We start from the raw sequence: 19,955 nt of genomic DNA, 5'->3' as shown, positions 1-19,955 counted from the left end.
TTTATTGTACTTGAAATGTTGAAATCTGTTTTAGAATTGTTATGTATCTATGTCTTTGCAATGTAGCTCTGTTTGGAAATTTTGCTTTAAATTACATGAGGATGGAGAAGAAGGGTAGGAACTTCTGGGAAATTGGCAAAAAGCCACGAAGCCAAACAACCTCTGACATATAATTGCCAATAAGTTAAACTAGTATAATAAAAACTCTTATATTTAAAGGTTTCAATGATCACATTGACATGTCATACATATTTATTAGCAAGCACAATTTTCTTTTCCTTTAAAATGATGAGCTCGAAGCAGAGTATTAATGGTGACAGGAATTCGTTGTTTAGACTCTGTTGCATAGTAAGGGATCAATAGATGTATGTTGAATTGAACATAGCATTAAATGTAAAATTTGGATTCACTGATCCCTAATATCTCACTCTACTTTGACCTATAATTTTATGATCTATTTCATGAAGAACCAGGTTAATAGATGGTGAAAAGCTTCCCGATATGTGGATTGTCCAGTTCGTCCAAGTCAAAAGATAGATATCTGCCCACAAACCTCAGGGACTCTTGATAAAACAGGGCTGGTCTGTACTGAAGAACAGTTTCCATATTGTATGAATTATGTTAATATCAGATGCCAAAGACAAAATAGCAGAGATTTTCATCCATTAACATCATACTCAGTTTACTTCAAGAAAATATAATTCCACTTCCTTTAAAATTTTTTCATGCATTTTTGGGGTGCCTATGTGGCTCAGTCGGTTGAGCATTCAACTCTTGATCTCAGCTCAGGTCTTGATTTCAGGATCAAGAATTCGGGCCCCACATTGGGATCCACATTTGGTGTGGAGCCTACTTAAAATAAAAAAGTGTCATGCATTTTTGCAGCAATTCTAGAAATCCACAGTGTCCTGCATCTGTAATAATGACTATCTGAATGTTGATTAGGAATTAAGAAAAGCTCGGCTTTCTTGCTTTTCTTTCTATTCCTACTTGTTTACGTATGTGGACTTGAATAAAAATAACAATAACTCACTTTTATGTAGCATTTTAAGATATATTATGGACTTCCTGATAAATGTGATAGATAATGTATTATTTTCTTAGTCAAAAATTAAGAAACTAAGCCTCGGATGTGTTGACATATCTACTTTATAGATAGCAGGACCAGGATTTGAACCCATTTATTTGATTGATAACATAGGCCATTTTTTTGCGAAACCATATCACTACTCATCACAATTCGTTATAGGCTCTGTGACCATGTGTAAAGAAGTTTAATATATTTCCTGACCTCTTTTGTGTATACTACATCGATCCTCAGGGAATGTGAACTCCACAGAGGTTATTGGTTTTAGGGCAAGAGTCCCTAGGCTAAGCATGTAGTATATGGAAAAAAAGGTAATGAAAAGTGTGGGGGACTCCACAAGATAAGACCTGTTTCAACAGCAAATTGTTTTCAGTTTCCTATGGCTCTCCTCCACATGAATTAATTACCAAATCCATCAAATACTCCAGTTAGGCCCCAGCAGACCAATACAATCACGTGCACCCGGATTTTGATGGATTCACGTTTATAGTCCTACGAACCCATTTATCTTATCAGGAGTAGTTGCTTTTCTTTACCCCTCATGATCCATCAATATAAATCAGGTATTTAAGAACTTGAGATAAATGTGCCTTCACTTTAGTGTTTAATATGGTGTTAAGATCTTGGCTCATCTGTGATATTCACTGTTGAAATGAAAACTAATTCTGACCTCATTGTCTATTTTTTCATATTTTTTTACACTCTCATTGTGAAGGTCATGGGCAGTGTAATTGTGGCAGATGTGACTGCAAAGTAGGCTGGTATGGGAAAAAGTGTGAGCACCCACGTTCCTGCGCACTGTCAGCAGAGGAGAGCATCAGGAAGTGCCAAGGAAGCTCCAATCTGCCTTGCTCTGGAAGGGGTAAGTGAGGGCTCTCAGGCTGTGTCCCCACCTCCTAATCTTATGAGTGAGTCAAATGCATTCAGTTCACATGTATCTTATTTAACAGATAGCTGAGATGCCTTGATAAGAAAAGATTAGTCTTTTTAGAACTAACAGTACATCCAATTTCCATTACTGGAAGTACATGGAGAAATATAATCTCTCTCTTTCTTCCTCTCTGTCTCGCATATGCACACACACACACACACTCTCTCTCTCTCTCTCACTCTTACTCATACCATCAGTTTAGCTTTGAGGTCTGTTCAATTTCAGTTTAGTTCAGGTCAGTTCAATGCTACATTAAAAAAAACAAAACAAAACAGTTTAGCACAGCAAAGGAAGCAAAAGAAAAAGGCAACCTACTGAATGGGAGAAGATATTTGCAAATGATAGATCCATAAGGGGTTAGTATCCAAAATATATAAAGAACTTATAAAACTCAACACCAAAACAAAACAAAATAAAAAAACCACAAATAGTTTGATTAAAAAATGGGCAGAGTATCTGAATAGACATTTTTCCAAAGAAGATATACAAATGGCCAACAGACATATGAAAAGATGCTCAATCATCAGAGAAATGCAAATCAAAACCACAATAAGGTATCACCTTACATTTAGCAGAATGGCTAGAATAAAAAAGACAAGAAATAACAAGTGTAGGTAAGGATGTGGAAAAAAGGAACCTGTGTCTACTGTTGATGGGACTGCAGATTGGTACAGCCGCTGTGGAAAACAGAAGTTTAATTAAAAATCTAAAAAATTAAAAATGGAATTATATGATCCAGTAATTCCATTACTGGGTATTTATACAAAGAATATGAAAATGTTAATTCAAAAAGATGTATCCATGCCTATGTTTATTACAGCATTATTTACAATAGCCAAGATATGAAAGCATCCTAAGCATTCATCAATAGATGAATGGACAGAGAAGATGTGGTGTATATACACAATAGAATATTACTCAGCCGTAAAAAAGAATGAAATCTTGCCATTTGCAACAACATGGATGCATCTAAAGGGTATAATGCTAAATGAAATAAATCAGACAGAGAAAGACAAATACCGTATGATTTCACTTATATGTGGAGTTCAAGAAACAAAACAAATGAACAAAGAAAAAAAAAGAGAGAAACAAGAAAACAGACTCTTACAGAGAATAAACTAGTGGTTGCCAGAGGGGCGGGGGTGGAGGTGATGAGTGAAATAGATAAATGGGATTAAGAGTATACTTTTTTAAGAAAAAGTTTGGATATTTGCTCAAAATTTTCCAAATGAGACCATTTAACTGTCCACCGACATTTCTGAAACTCATTAACGTTGCAATGAGATTGTTGGCTTTTGAAAAAGCATCCTATAAACAGACAGCTGTGAATAAGCTTATGTTGTTTTAGAAGGCACATAGCCTCGGGTGTGCTCTTGGTTCCAGATCAAGTACAAATTGGAAGAGAAAGAAGAATTCATCTAAAGGAAAGCTGGTTCCATTATTTTTTATTTATCAAAGTAAGAAATGCATTTTCACCTCTCACATGGAAATGGCAAAGTTAATATGAAATATGCCTTTGGAGGAACTGATAATTGAAATTATTACAAATTTTGCTCATGAAAGAGGAAAAAGAGAAAGACTTCCTTTTACCTGAATGTTAGATCAGAAATTTAATTTATGTTGCAGTTTTCTCTTTGAAAAATAAATTTTTTATTGAGATATAATTCAAATACCATAAAATTCACTCTTTTAAAGTATACAACTTAGTGGGTTTTAGTATATTTATAAAATTATGCAACCTTCACCACTATCTCATCCCAGAGCATTTTCATCACCCCTAAAAGAAATCCTGCATGCCTTACCAGTCACTCCTCATTCTCTTCTCCCGTCAACCCCTAGAAACCACTGATTTACTTCCTGTCACCATGGATTTGCCTAATTGGATATTTCATATAAATGGAATAATAAAATATGTGATCTTTTTGTTTCTGGCTTTTTTTCACTTAGCATACTGTTGTCAAGATTTATCCATGTACTTCATTCCTTTTGATGGCTGGATAATATTCATTTGTGTGGATATACCACAAATATTTATCCATTCATCTATTAGTAGACATTTGGGTTATTTATGTTTTTTGACCATCATGAATAATATTCTATGAACATTCATGTATAAATTTTTGTGTGGGTATGTGTTTTAATTTCCCTTGGGTATATACATATACATGGAGTTGCTGGGCCTTATGGTAACTCTGTTTAACTTTTTGAGGTATACCTAAACTGTCTTTAAAATGGGGGCACCATTTTACATTCCCACCAGCAGTACATGAGGGTTCCAGTTTCCTTACATCTTTCCTGTTATTTGTTACCATTTGTCTTTTTTACTATTTAGAGTTTTCTTTACATAGAAAACAAAGTCCCCGAGATTATTTGTATCATAGGTTATTTTCCCATATTCTGCTATGTATCCCTACTGATTAAAAGTAGAAGGTTAGGGTATGGGTAGAAGGAAATTTTCATTTCATAAATTTTATTTCTGACTTGACCGCTTTTCACCAGCAGCCCCACATGGAAACTACTATTCTACCTGCATTAATAAATATCATCATTAGAGAGCTTGAGTAAGCCTGTCACGCTTTTAAAGGAACAAAGATTAAAAATCAGTGTCCTTCAGACTACTGTTATTCATTCATTCATTGTTTAAAAATAACAAATTTATGATGGAAAAATAAGAAAAGCCTATAAAGTATCTCTCAAACATAGAAAATCACTATATATTACCAGTTGTTTTTCATTTGTCCCTAAATTTTTTAATATGGTGTTAGGATAAGAAAATTATGGTGGATTTTAATTATTGTGGATACCAGCCTTTGATAACTCTGACAAACACATATTTGTCTTTTACCTTTCTAGAGATTCACTAATGTATTAGTTACCATATTTAAGCAATGGGACATATTTAAAGTTTATTTTGTTAAAAAGGCGTTGAATATTATGTACGGAATTAGAAGACTTTTTATTATTTTTATAGTTCATTTAAGCTTTTTAAAGTACTTTAGAGATAAATAATAAGCTTCTCCAGTTTCCTCGCAGGAAAATGGAGGTATTGATGAATGAATGGAGTGATTTCCCAGGGAATCATAACAAAATATGAGAATTCTGAGAATGAAGACCAGGGATTTATGAGAGCTGGTCCAGTGTTCGGACCAGTGGTCGGAGACCCTTCCTTTCTCACAGAGCTATCTTTGCAAATTCATTGGCTTTGGATGTTTTAAAGCAAATGGCCAATATGAAAACTTATAAAGGATTAGTTTTGCCATTCATGAATGACAGCTGCAGCTGTGCTTACATGAGTGAGGAAAGCAATTACAAGGCCCATCGGTTCTCCATGAGAGACTATGGACCTGAGAAACAAACAGGGTTTTGGGGGGGGGGGAGGGGGGATTGGTTAGATGTACATCTAAATGCCTACCAATATATTAAAGCTTTTCAATAAAAAAAATTGCCCAAGCAAATCATATTCTCTGGAAAAAATGTACCAATATACTCTCCTACCAGGAGCATAACAGGGGTTCCCTTCGCCCACCAATAGTGACAATTTCAATACTCAGCTTTTCTTGATACATTTTGCTTAGTGTTATGAGCTTACCATTTATCAAACTCCTTTCATTGACTTCTATAATCATCAAACAAATGATTTATCTGTAGGCATTATTATTCAGAGGTTTGTGTTTGCTGTATTTGCCTTCTTTCATCATCATTTGTCCTTGTGTCTAAGTCATCTTTTTGTTTGGTCTGCAATCTCACATGCTTTTGTTACCTGTCCTCTGTGCCCTTTGGTTTTCTTTTATCAGACTTGTTCTAAGAGGTATTGGGTATGTTTTAGTCCTTAAGCACACATAAGCATGTACTCCTACAAGGGAAGGTGGGAAGTGGAGGAAGAATGATAAATTGAGGCTAATTATTTAATATTGTAGCTTTTAGAAAATAGAAACTGTGTCCTCATTTTTATCAATTAGTACATTTTAATTAATGAATTAAGCAAGTTGGTTCGATTCCCTTAGGTAGGAACATACTTTCAAAGAATAATAGCATGCCAAATTCCCACCATCTGGAGATTTTTCAATTACAGCCATAATTTATCTCTTTTACTGCAAAGCACATCTTTAAATTTTCTTGTTTTATTTATCAGAGAAGTTTCCCATGATTCATGTATTTTTTTTAAGCTATGTGATTTTTACTCTGATTTTTTGACAACTGAATCATTATTTTTCTTATTCATGTACACAGAGATGTTATTATTTCAAACAGAGAAAATGGATTTAAAAAATGGAAGTCCTCCAGTGAATTTAAAAAACTTTGGGAGGGGAGGATCTTTCTATATTTTTACTAAACTTTTTTAAGGCTTTATTGAAGTATAATTGATAAACCAAAAAACTGCACATATTTAATATATACAATTTGATGAGTTTGTGTATACCCATGATGCCATCACCACAGTCAAGGTCACGAACATATCCATGCCTCCCTTTGCGTGTGTGTGTGTGTATGTTGTGTGTGTGTGTTAGGGATACTTAACATGAGATGTGTTTGAAATAGTCAAACTTACAGAAGCGGAAAACAGAGTGGTGGTTGCCAGGGGATGGGAATGGGGAAATGGGGACTTGTTCAGTGGGTATAAAGCCATAGCTATGTAAGATGAGTAAGTTCTAGAGATCTGCTGTCCTACCTAGTGCCTATTGCAAACAATATAGGATTGTAGACTTAAAATTTCAAGAAAGTAGATCTCCAAACATTTAAATTAAGCACCACACCGCCTGTTGTGATTTTGATTATGATTTTAAAATTCTCAGTGGCCTAATTAAATATCTCATTGTAAGTTAGCTGCGGTGGAAAATGCACAGAGTTTTCAAGTGACAAGGGAGCCCTGTGTGTTCTTCCCACAATATTTCGAGACAGCAAGTAGGATTCAGATTTACTCAATTCTAAGTATATCTTAGATCTACCGCGTCCACCCGTACTCGAAGACTCTGGAATAGTCATGCACTAAGTTGTGGCATTTTAAACATAGTTGCTAAGGACCGCAGCCAAAGAAGATGAAGAAATGACCCTGTGAAATTAACGTCTTACTCCTCCTTATCTGGAAGGAATGGTGCTGCTTTTAGTGATGCACCAAATGGGGAGAATATCAATGAATTGGTAAATCATGCCAGAAACAAAAATCTGTATTTTGTCATATTAAATGATGAAAAATCAGTCTGTGGATCCTCAGGCGGTCTTCCATGGATTTCTGAGCACACTTTGAACTCATAGTGCTCTCTGCCATGGCTTCTATTTGTTCTATTGTCATGGAATGACCCACAACAGGAGAAGGTCCCTTGGAAGAGAAAAGCCTGTTTATTATTTGCTTTCTTTGTACTCTGAAAAACTTACTAGAATGTCTTAAATTGTATATGCATCCTATATTTCACAAAAACTCAGGAATGTAGATGTTATTTATTATGACTTTTTAAAAGGTAGGGTGGAGACAAAAAGTTTGGGATCCAGAGAGAACTAAATATGGTGCCTCCAACATCCTTTCTCTATGTCCTCATGAGGTGCTGGGACCTCTGAGTGTTGGGACATTTTCTGTCCTCAAGGAGACCAAAGGTGCAGGTGCCCAGAACTGGTGGCTTACTGGAAGGTCCTGATTAAATCCAATGTTAAATCTCTCACTCATATGAGGAAGCAGCACTTGCTAAACTAAAGGCATAATTTGCATAGATTGAAGGGAATTGCTAAAAAGATTTGAAAAGAGCCAAACTCAGTAGAAATGGCAGCCTCATACAAGATGATTATTCAGGGACTCCTTTGTCCAGTGGGTAAATAATTGGCCCTGTTCCTTATTTCTCCTTCTTTGTTTTACCTTGCCTTTCTTCTTGCCATTTTTATATTCAATAGAACCTAGAGGAGAGGAAGAAATTCAGAAGGTGAAATTAATAATTGTGTATGTTTTTTATAAAAAAGATGGTAGAAGATATTTCAGTGGAAAGTAACAGACTTAGTATTTTTTTTAGTTGCCTGAGGTTTTTCTAGTCTGTGGTCCAGAAAACTGTATCTTCCAAGACAGAATGAATATATTTTTTTTTTATGTTACAGTCAGCGATCTTGCTTAAATGTTTTATCTCTGGCAACAGAACATATTGTGTCAAAGATAGGGATCGATCCAAATGATAGACAGTTTTTATTACATTTTGCATAATTTTTATATGGTAAATTGAAAACCAGTGAGATCCTTTGGCTACGAAAACTTCCTAGGAAGAGCTGCAACAAATATTGTCAAAATCTATTTGAAATGAAAATAGAAAATTGGACCTGAATTCCATTCCAATTTCTTTAAGTGAGCTTAAAATGAAATGTGTGACAACTATGACAATTTTGTTACTACAGTTATATATTTATTTCTATTAAAACACTAAACACACAGTGAAGGAGGTAGTGTGGAGCTCTAGCAGTTATTTGCTTGATTTTATTCAATATAAAAATGCAAACCAGATACTTCTAGTGGGAAACAATCTGCTCTGGCTCTCAGCCATAATCTTTTTTTTTTTTTTTAAGATTTTATTTATTTATTTGAGAGAATGAGATAGAGAGAGCATGAGAGGGGGGAGGGTCAGAGGGAGAAGCAGGCTCCCTGCCGAGGGACAGGACTCCAGGATCATGACCTGAGCCGAAGGCAGTCGCTTAACCAACTGAGCCACCCAGGCGCCCCTCTCAGCCATAATCTTCAGGAAACCATATACTCTGCAGATTTCCGTTTTAATAGGAAACCAACGAGGCAAAATGTCATCATTTTGTCTAAGCTTTAAAGTTGTAGAGCTAATCAGAACCCTATGATTCCCCTCTTGGACACATAAGATGTTATTAGATATTGATAGGGCTGCCCATTGTGCTATATTCGCATAATGGATGTATTCAATGTATGATCATACGATAGCACATAGCCCGTTAATGCATCATATTTTCCTGAGTGGTGTTGCTTATAATGTTTAATCCACCTGATATTTACTGACCACCCTGCCATGTATCTCTGTGCTAAGCCAGGGGAAGGAAACAAGGATCAGGAGGCCGCATTCTTTTTTTGTAGATAAAGTTTTATTAGAACACAGCCAAGCTCATTTGTATGCATATGGCTGCTTTCTTGCTATAAATGGCGTGGAGAGTGTATGGCTCACACACAGAGCCCCAAATATTCAGTTTAGCCCTTTATAGAAAAAGTTTACTGCTCCCTGCGCTAAGGATTTGTGGTAGATGTGACCAATGTGGTGGGAAGGGGACTGAGTGTCTTGAGAGTGAGAAGAGGAAGATACTGTTTTCTAAAGAGATTTGGGTGCAAATAAGGCTTCATGAAGTGAGTGAAGCTGGAATTGAGTCTGCAGGGCAGAGTAGCATTAGACAGAAAGTAATTTTGAAAAACATGTGTTCTAGGTAGAGGGAACCACATGAAAAGAAACACTGAGTTAACGAGAGGATGACTTTTGTAGGGAACGAGAAACACATTCCCTTTTGATGATAGATGAAGAATAAAAAAGTAGTGGGAGACAGCCCCGGGAACACATGTCATCTCTCCCACCCCCCACTACTTCTCCCCACGTTGTGATGGGTTTGAGACAGAAAATGCAACTTCTTTGCAGAGCTCTTGTCCTCATAATTGTCTTACGAGGTTAATTGTTAGTAAGAAGGACACACATTGTAAGCATGATCGTAAATATGCTAAAATGATGTCATAGAAATGCCGGTTAACCTGGCTCAGGGCCCACTCCACTGCGTCATTGCTGAAATGCCAAGCTTAATGTAAAGTTACCAAGATCCAAATCTTTCCATGAACAAGATAAATATGTTAGCATCTTTCATGTGCCTTTCTCTCTCCTTCCTGCACCTCAAATCATGTTTACTTATTTACTGACAGAATAGGAAAAGACAAGCACAAATCTAAAGTGACTTTTTTATTAAAAGTCATTCATATTAGCAAAGTAGTCAAATGACAAGAGTTTAGCAATCAGGTTAGTATCTTAAGGGTCACATTATCTGTACTGCTTATGTCTACACATACCCATGGGTTTTATTTTTATTTTTTTGTTAAGTTTTTATTTAAATTCTAGTTAGTTAACATGCAGTGTAGTATTAGTTTCAGGTGTACAATTTAGTGATTCAACACTTCCATACAACACCCAGTGCTCATTACAACAAGTGCAGTCTCTAATCTCCATCACCTACTTAACCCGGCCCTCTACCCACCTCCCTTCAGGTAACCATCAGTGTGTTCTCTTTATTAAGAGTCTGTTTTTTGGTTTGCCTCTCTGTTCCTTTCTTTTCCCCCCCATGCTCCTTTGTTTTGTTTCTTAAATTCCACATATGAGTGAAATCATATGTCATTTGTCTTTCTCTGAGTGGCTTATTTCACTTAGCATCACACTCTCTAGGTCTATCCACGTCATTGCAAATGGCAAAATTTCATTCTTTTTTATGGCTGAGTAATATTCCATTATACACACCCCCACACATACATATACACCACATCTTCTTTATCAATTCATCACATACCCGTGTGGTTTAAATGGCAAAGGGGCATCATATCATGAAGCAAGATAGTGGATTTTTGGTATGGACATGAGTGACTCCAACTTAGTCTGGACTGCCACCAGCTAGGTATCTGAGCCAGCAAGTCATAGGCTAAAGTGGGAACAAAACCCTAATGGAGACTGTAAACTTAACTTCCTTAGGCTACTTTCCCTCTCCTTTGCTTCTCTCTGCAGTAAGTGAACTTGACTGTGTTCTGACTCATTTGGACCCTTAAATTTTCTGTTTGCTCTCATGGGCTCCATGCCTTTGATTTCCAACTCCACTTCACAACAGACTCTCTATCTGGTTTTGCATAGCTAACTAGAGAGAGCTGACTATTCCTCAGGAGAATCAGGTGACTAGCCAACCTGTTCTTCTAGACTCTGCTTTTTACCAAGTGACTGTTTTGAGTATGGAGTAATGTATTCTTCAGTTATGGCATCCTTTCATTTGGAAAATAACAGTTAAGATGGATGAGATGTTGGTCCTCCATAAATATTTATTTCTCATGTGATGCCTTTTATTTGGATAAAGTAGGAAAGTCAAGATTCTTTGGCTTCTTATTTAAGTTTCTAAATAATTCTGGCCTCTTTGCTGCTCAAAATATCCATGCCATGTGGATGCTTGTAAATAGTACCAAATGGTCTGGCATGGTACAGTTGTGAGCCATTTAAGGTTTGAATGATCTTAAGCATGAAGCAGCAAATATTTGAGGTCATTTGTAAAGTCCTTTACAAGGACATTAAATTCTTTGCTAGGATTTCTTTCTCTGGATTTCTTCCTAAGGCCCCATACTGCCCAATAGTTAACCGAAGGAGCTTAAAAGAAATACAAAAAAAAAATGAGAGCAGATATAGAGTATAAGGTGACTGGAAAGTCTCTTAACTTCTTCATTTGATTAATTTACCAGACTTCTGGGTATGATTAAATTTACTATTCAATTATAGTCACACTGGTGAGACAGACTCACACAACTTTATGCTCTTAAGTATAGTTTATTATAATTATGAAAGAATCAGTAGCAAAACCCAAGTGGCATAATCCATGTTTGAGTCTAGATGCGCTCTTCTGGATGATCGTACTACATAAAGAGAAAAGTCCAGAGGGATTATTGGGAAATGAGATCTTTTGTGTTAGGTTGTGTTAGGAGGCCTGAAGTTCTTGTGGTTGCACAAGGGTGGGGCAGGGCTGCTACATACTGACATTATTCAGCCCTATTCCCAAATGTTGCTGTGGACAGGCATCAATTTCTTTCTTGGGTGGAGGGGCTCCTACTCACTGTCAGTACTGTGTTCCCTCTCTGTACCTCATGCAGTCGGCCACTTCCGTGGTGAGGGCATGTGCCTCTGTGGGGTCAACAATTACAGAGAGGGTCGTATGGCCCATGACCCCCACAGGGCAGATGCGCTCAAGCCATTTGTCGTTGTGTGACCCTGGAACATTTTTGTATCTTTATGGACCCTCAGTTATGTCATCTGTAACCATAGTATTATTGTTGTGAGGGACAAGTAAGACAGTACATATGAGATTATTTGTTAACTTTGAAACTAATATGCAATTATAAGGGATTACAAGGGTTTAACTAGATGACATGGCAGCTGAACTCAAGGACACAGAATTTATTTATTTTTTATTTTTAAAAAATATTTATTTATTTTAGAAGGAGAGGGAGACAGTGCATGCATGCGAGTAGAGGAGGGGCAGAGGGAGAGGGACAAGCAGACTGCCAGCTAAGCACAGAGCCTGCTGCAGGGCTCAGTCCCACGACCCATGAGATCATGACGTGAACTGAAACCAAGAGCCAGATGCTCAACCGACTGAGCCTCCCAGGTGCCCTAATGGCACAGAATTTCATAGAGAAAACAAGATCAATATTCACTCACTCTTTCATTCATTCATTAAGTCATACATTCAACCTATATTTATTGGGATCCTACTATGTGCCTAGAACCAGTCTAGGTGCTGAGGAAAGAAAAATAAATAAGACAATTAATGTCAGGGCTCTCATAGAGTTTCTAGTGAGTTTGTTTGGAGATGTTAAATAAGAAAACAAATAATTTCAGTTAGTGCTAGAAGAAGGAAGTCAAGATAATACGAAGAGTGTGGAGGTTGGGGGTTCCTCCAGATAAAGTGGTCAGGGACCTTCTCTGAGGAGGTTCTCTTTGGCCAGATCTGAGTATTGAAAGGGGGCCAAATGAGAACTGAGGAAGGATAGCCAGAAAACAGAAAAACAATGGTTTATACAAAATTTCAGACCCAGATGATGAAAGTTTCCTGGAAGAGATCCATGTCAGGTGGGCTCTGTCCTTAAAGAATTCATAGAGGAGACTGAGAGCTTGTTGAAGAAGAATTTTAAAAATACCAATCCGAGCTCCTACCTAATTTAATTTGTTCGTGATGTGGCCTGGGCATCAGGGAGTTTAAAAGCTCCCTGATGATTCTACTATGCAGTCACATTAAGAACCGCTGCTCTGCAGAGTGTATAATGGACAAAGTCCTGTAGCAAAGGATGGACATTTTTGCCCTTGCCCTACTTCCCACAGAGCAAACAGGGCTTCGGGGAGTGCTAAGAGTTGCAGAAAAATTACTGTGGGGCCTTTCCTGATGCTCTGTTGAATAGGTGGGAAAGCAATGAGGTGGAGGCGTGGGGGGGGGGTGCTCTTGGAGAAGGGGGAAGAATAGTGTCCAAAACAGGAAATCACCTCAGGAAGCACAGAAAATATGAAAGAATATGGTATGTTTGTTCAAGGACTTGCTCCAGCCCAGTTTTTGTATATCTGAGGTGGGGGTGAGAATCTGTATTTTTAAATAGATTTCTAGTGTAATTATGAAGCATTTGGGTCTGAATTCTGGGGGTATTATCTCTTTCACAAAAATGTCCTTCCATGGTCCTCAGTCACACAGAACTCTTAGACCTGCTTTCCAACTTCATAGATTGTTTTCTGAGAACTAATCTGTGGTGTTTCCTGAACATGAACAGTTTGTATTGTGATGAGGGATTCTTGGAATTCTATATCAAGGGATTTTTAACCTGGAGTTCATGCAACTCTGAAGGTTTATGGTTGAGTATCAGGGCAATAAGAACCTCTTAGAATAGCACAAATGTGTTGTGTGAACCTTCCTAGATTTTTATGAAGAGGGGATCATAGCTTCTTTTACCAGATTCTAAACGGGCTGCATCGTATCAGCCAAAGGTGGCAGTGATTTAGAAATCACTGCATAAAGCCAAACAAACACTTTTGAGAGCTGTGTATCACAGCAGATTTTTACGGGACGTATTTTGAACTACTCGTGCCTAAGTATAGACTTACAGTATAATAATTAAATCAGTAAATTATACTACTAGGGATCAAATATGGAAATACTTTGTGATATCTAGCTATATATGTAACTTATGATTTGACTTGTTTTTTTTTTTTTTAAATGTGTTCATAAGATATAAGTTTGGAGTAAAAAGTGGACCAAGCCCCAAACCATTTTATTCTAAGTCATGAGAATTTGTCACTGAAGTGTCTTATTAGGGTAACTGGAAACACAGGCAGAAGTTCAAACAGAGAAAAAAATAATCCCATTCCTATTTTTCTGTCAGAATGACATTTCTTCTGTAATGCTTTAGGTTTTACTCTCTACCCATGAGAGATGTCCATTCTGATTAATACATGTTTTAAGTATTGGATGCTTATAAGAGTACAACCTGGCATTCTAGAAATAACAGGAGTGTGTGAATAAGAACAGAAGGAAATTTAATTTATATGCTAATCAAGTTTCATTAGGAATTGTTTTAAGGAGACCCATCTCATTATGTAAAAATAAAGACTTTTATTAACAAATATAAAAATTTAATAAAGAAATATAATTGGTGTTTTGCAATTCCTGCATTGCTCCAAACTAAGATTTAGTGAATCTATAAACTTGTTTCCAGTCAGTATTCAGCCATATTATTATTGTTCTAAGTTTGGCTAGTTAATGTCCTTATGAATTTTAGAAATGTGTAGGATAGAGCTAAATTATCAAAGAAAATTCCAATCCAATGGGACAGAGCATATAACCCAAGGAAACAGTGGAGTGGATGGATGAACAGGTCATAAAGCAGCAATAACTGTTGGTTGTTGATATTGAATGATCCATGGCCTACTTTCTGGGCTAATAACTGTTCATCATATATCCATTTATTTATTCAATGCAGTTAATTACATTGGCAATATAAAATGACAAGGAGGATCTCCCTAATATTTACCTTAATAACACAATTTGGGTAGCTGTTATATTGCTTCTGATGTTGCTTTTAGCTTCTGGTTGAACCCAAAGACTTTATTTTTATGTTATATATTGGTTATACTAGGGAAAAGATGTTGAGTGAGAATATTTGCTATTTGTTCAATGTAAGCAGTAAATATGGAAAGTGTTCAGGAGACGATAGCTGATGCTTATTATCGATGAAAGATTGTCAGGAACACAAGGGTGTAGCATTACAGCACCCAGATCACACTTAAGAGCAAGCCCCAGTTTTAGATATCCAAAGAGTTGTTTGGTTTTTACATCCTGAAAGAAGTCTAGATTTCTTGATTATGTTTTTAATCCCTTTGTCATTAATTATAGCACTGAAGATATAACAAAATTATACAGCATCGATTTTAATTAAGAGTCTCCTGGGTGCAAATGGCACAATTCCAATTCAATCATAAACAAACAAATGAATTATGTACTCACATAACCAAGAAGGACAGAGGTAAGATGACCTTTAGGATGGATAGAAAAGGGACTTAGACAACCTCACATCAACCTCTCTTTCTTTCTGGCCCCTCATCCACCAGCACACATAGTTCTGCTTCTGTCAGGTGTTTGGTTTTAATCTTGCTACTGCAGGTAGAGTTTTCTCAGTGTAGGAGGGACATGGATTTTAACATCACCTAAGGTTGTATTTTTACTGTGCCCTGACAGAGGAGGATGAGAGATTCTTCACTGCCAATTCAAGGGAAGGGGAAGAAATCTCAGGAAAAAACTCTGATTGGCTTAGGCTGGAACTATGATCAATTTTGAACCAATACCCATGTCCGAACAGAGGGATGATGGAGTATTAAACTTGGCCCACCTTGGAGGCAACTCTGGGGGTGGTGAGGTGTAAGATTTTAAGACTTCAGAGAGCCCTTCTGAGCAGACAAAACAATTTTTGCTGGCTATAACTGCATTTTAGATTGGTATTGGCCTTGAGAACCTTTGATTACATGTAAAGCCTTCTTCGTGTGGCGAGGATGATATATAGCATATTTTCAGATTCATAACCAAAGGGCAGGACCGCATTACAAGGCAATTCATTAATGGTTGTGGTGGACAGAAGAATGGTCCACAGAGACATTCATGTCCTGGTCCCTGGAACCCGTGAATATGTTTGGTTACATGGCAGAGGGGAAAGGTACACACAGAACTAAGATTGCTAATCAGGAGATTATAATGGATTATTTGGGTAGACCCAGTATAATCACAAGGGTCCTTAAAAGTGGAAAAGCAGACAGAAAAGGTTTCAGAATCAGAGTGATTCAACCTGAGAAGGACCTAACCTTCTATTACTGACTTCGAGGATGGGGGAATGGGGCCAAGAGCCAGGGACTTGGTCAGCCTCTGGAAATGAAAAGGCAAGGGAGTATTTGCCCCTAGAGCCTTCAGAAGGAATGCAGTTCTGCTGACACCTTTATTTCAGCCTAGTGAAATCCATTAGGCTTCCGAACTCCAGAACTATCAGATAATAACTTTGTGTCTTTTTGAGCCACAAAATTTGTGGTTATTTGTTATAACAATAGGAAATAATGCAGTAATCCATGGAAATATTCTTTGCTATAGTTAATAGAATATACATCAGAATCTTTTTCTGAGTGAATTATGTATTCCTGTGAATTGTTTTTGACTTTTTTTGCAGAGAATCCAAGAAGGAATAATGTTAAAAAGATTATCCCTTTTATCGCTGGTACTTCATCTGTCAGCATAAACCTAAAAAGACTAGCTAAGGTATAATTTCCTTGTTGACTTTCCTCTTGCATTATTTTAAAATCATGGAAATTAGTTTTAAACACAACTTTATATCATACTTTCTGCACTTATATGGGATCTTACAGTTTATTCCTTGTGGTAGTATAGTGTGGATACATTGTTTTAATTGCTATATACTGTGTTAAGGTATTTTGAGCAAGCATAATGTGCATCTTGATTCCATTATTTAATCCATTATTCTACTTAAATAGCACATGAACACAATGACAAGATTTTAAAATTATGGTTTGAATTTTTTTTCCTGTTTCTACATTATAATTCTACATTGTAATTCTGGATGTACATCATTATCTAGAGTAAATAAGTAGATCCAAGTTATTCAGGGCCTACATTTTGGGAGTCTTTCATAATAAAATGAATTCAAAATTATAATTCAAAATTAGTGAAGGTGAATATTTATTTGGGATGAAAAGGAAATCAACATACATTTTGAAAAGCAGACAAATACCACAAACATTATGAAATCCAGAATATGATGCAATTACAATTTTACGTATCTATTGTAAATGGCTCTATATACTTCAAAACCTGTTTCTTTTCAACTTCCCAAATGTGGGTTGGGCTTAATAAAATACATTCAGTATTATGACTTAGTCTCTGGTCTCACCTTGTTAGGAGCCAGTATTTACTATAGGAGTATTCCTAGAAGCCATGCCTACATCCTAAAACGCCATGAAAGTGACTCTACACTAATCCCAAAGTGAATGTATCCTCGACTTCCCTCTGGCCAAATCCGCAACGTGCCTGGAGCTATCCCAGTGCCACTTGACATGAGGAGAAGTATGGCTAAGTGGAAGTTGGAACAGAGAGCGGAGTCTTAATTAATAATAAATTTTCAAAATAAATTTTCAAAATAAAATTTAATATTTTTGGCAATTTTCAAAAATACATATCACCTCTTGCCAGGGGCCTCCCCAGTACCGTGGATGGGACCCCGCCCCCCACAAGTCAAGCAATCTGTGGATTAATTGCCACTAGCTTCATGATCAATGTGCCTCGATTCTTGATAGTTGACACTGAAGAACTGCCCTTGGGGTTGTAGCCGAAGTAGAGAACAATGAGTTTCTATGTTCTGTCCTGACTTTCTGTGCTTTCCTCTTCAAAAGAATAATAAGCCGATCATTTGCACACTTGCTGGGGCTTCATCCATCCATCGTAATTGCTTACGAGGCCGCCACAGAGACGCTTGGCACTCTGTGGCTTGGCAGCGGTCTGTGTCGTGATGTTGATATCATGACCATTCTTCTTTACTATCAGCAGGAAAGCATCCGTTTAAATAGATAGTTCTGCACATGTGGGTGCCTCCAGCTCAGGCACCTTTCCTTTCCTTGGGCACCTGTGAAATTAGAAGTATTTGTCATATTATCAGCTTCCAAATACATAAAAAAAAAAACCCCTGGAAGTGGATAGCCTGGGGCCTCCATTGTTTCTCTTTTTGTTTATTTGTCATACAGAATGTCACTTCTCACCTGAACCCCGTGCAGACGTCAAGGTCCTCCTGCAAAATGTAATCATGACCTTGAGTCTTAGTTTCATACTCCATAAAAAGCTAGATTTTAGGTGATGGAAATTCAGAGTTAGAGCCCTCCTGACTATTTTTTCCCTCACTTAAAAAGAGATAAGGAAGCTGATCCACCCCAGATTGGAGCTAAGCCTAAAATGAGCTTTGCATACTCACTGAAAAAAGTGTTCCCACAGTCTACAGTCTTTATTCCCCCTCTTAAAATGTGCTTGGCCATCTCTGCACAAGACTTTGGAGACAGGAGATTTTCAGAGTCTCAATGCATTGATATGAGGATGAACAAAAAGAAAGCTTTTTCAGAACTTTTTTACTCTCTGCGACATCTCTCTGGGAAAAGGCAGACCTTTCGTTTAGTCAAAAGGGAATAAGACTGTTCGCAATGACAAATTAAGGTTTCAGGGGATAATTGAATAAGGAAGTAGAAAAGTTTGGCGGATTATCCCCAAAGCCTGGATCAGACAAGGAAATAAACCGGAGGCAGGACAGATTGAAGTGAAGAAATATACTCTCAGGTCAAGAGCCTGTGCTGGTTGGGAGCAAAGAGACAGAACAAAAAGAAATGAGAGGAAATGTTTTCACAGATTAAAGACAGTAGTGTGTATATATATGCTGGGCTTCTGCAGGCTGAGGGTATGTTTTTTACTTCTTTTATTTCTTTTGCCTGCACAGAGCCCAGAAATGTACTAGAGGCTTACGTATCGATTGAATCAACATTTCTCTATATGCAAAAATCTGTATGATTAGGCTTTTGTTCTTAGGCAGTGCTTCTAATATTAGATTGGAGATTTGGTGGGCGATAGTAGTTACCATTTAATAAGTATTCACTATGTGTGAGGCACTGCGCTAAGTGATGTATCTCATTTAATGCTTTCATGACCTTGTAGTGGTGGTATATGATTATCCCTACACAGCTAAACAACATCTGTCTCTCTTTCTCTGTCTATATAAAGTCTGTCGTTTCTGTTCCCATCCATACTATTCTAGTCCAAGGTCATGGGTGTGTCCTCTCTGCCGAGGATATCCACTGGCACATTGTATGCTGGGGTAAATCAAACCTCACCTCCTTCATCTTACAGCTCAACCTGTGTACATGTTCATTTCTGCATATACACGACTGTAATATAATTTTTTTTATTTATGTTCTGCCCTATTTTTGGCTTCATGGGTAGTGATGGCTGTCTTTGTATTTCTAGATTCTAGCATCAATCGAGTACTTGGCTGAGGGTAAGGAGCAATGATTAACAGTGAAGTGCATGACTAAGTGAATGCCCAGATGAATCTCCTGTTTCCTCTTTTAAGTAAATGATCATGTAGCAGCAACGAAAGGACTGGTTCTTAGCCTGAGTTCTCAAGTACTTCTAGACCTATGAGTAGAAAATCTTTATTTCAGTGCATACAGAACCTCCTTCCCATGGGTCTAGTTCTGTATTCTCTTGCAGTGATCTGGAAACGGAAGGGAAAATTGAACCCAGAATGAGGTTGGCGTGTGTCTTTTCGTGTACTTGTGACGTAGTTCCAAAGTCGGTTAGTGATAATACGGGAATTTTCCAGTATTTGTGTTTTTTTTTCTCTAATTGGGAGTAGATTATATTTTTACAGGCAGATGAACAAAATTTTAATTCATTAATAATATGTCATTTCCATAAATCACTGACACTTGTTAACATGAATTATGATGGATTTTATTCTCCACTTAAATTGTATGTTTTAATCTTTCCTGTTAAAAATAATTCACCACAAATTTGAAGAAAATTTTTACACTTGATCTTAGCCAAAAGGCCGAGAAGCGATTGAAGAAAATTTTTAAAATGAATACAATAATGCAACCT

General features: G+C 37.1%; 1 protein-coding gene across 6 annotated transcripts in view; it reads left to right on the top strand.

Annotated features, from left to right (window-relative positions):
• The window catches only part of ITGBL1 (integrin subunit beta like 1), a 245,934-nt gene that overhangs the window by 107,489 nt on the left and 118,490 nt on the right, over positions 1–19,955 (top strand). For all 6 annotated transcript variants that reach the window (XM_045869667.2, XM_064585919.1, XM_054506403.2 and 3 more), the window contains one exon: positions 1,803–1,949. In XM_045869667.2, the coding sequence (XP_045725623.1) occupies positions 1,803–1,949 (147 nt within the window). The remainder of the gene's footprint in view (positions 1–1,802; positions 1,950–19,955) is intronic.

Source organism: Mirounga angustirostris, unplaced genomic scaffold (genome assembly GCF_029215605.1).
Source record: "Mirounga angustirostris isolate CCGP_5_RB_7025 unplaced genomic scaffold, mMirAng1.0.hap1 SCAF_3, whole genome shotgun sequence".
NCBI lineage: Eukaryota > Metazoa > Chordata > Mammalia > Carnivora > Phocidae > Mirounga > Mirounga angustirostris.
This window is presented reverse-complemented; position numbering and strand designations above follow the sequence as displayed.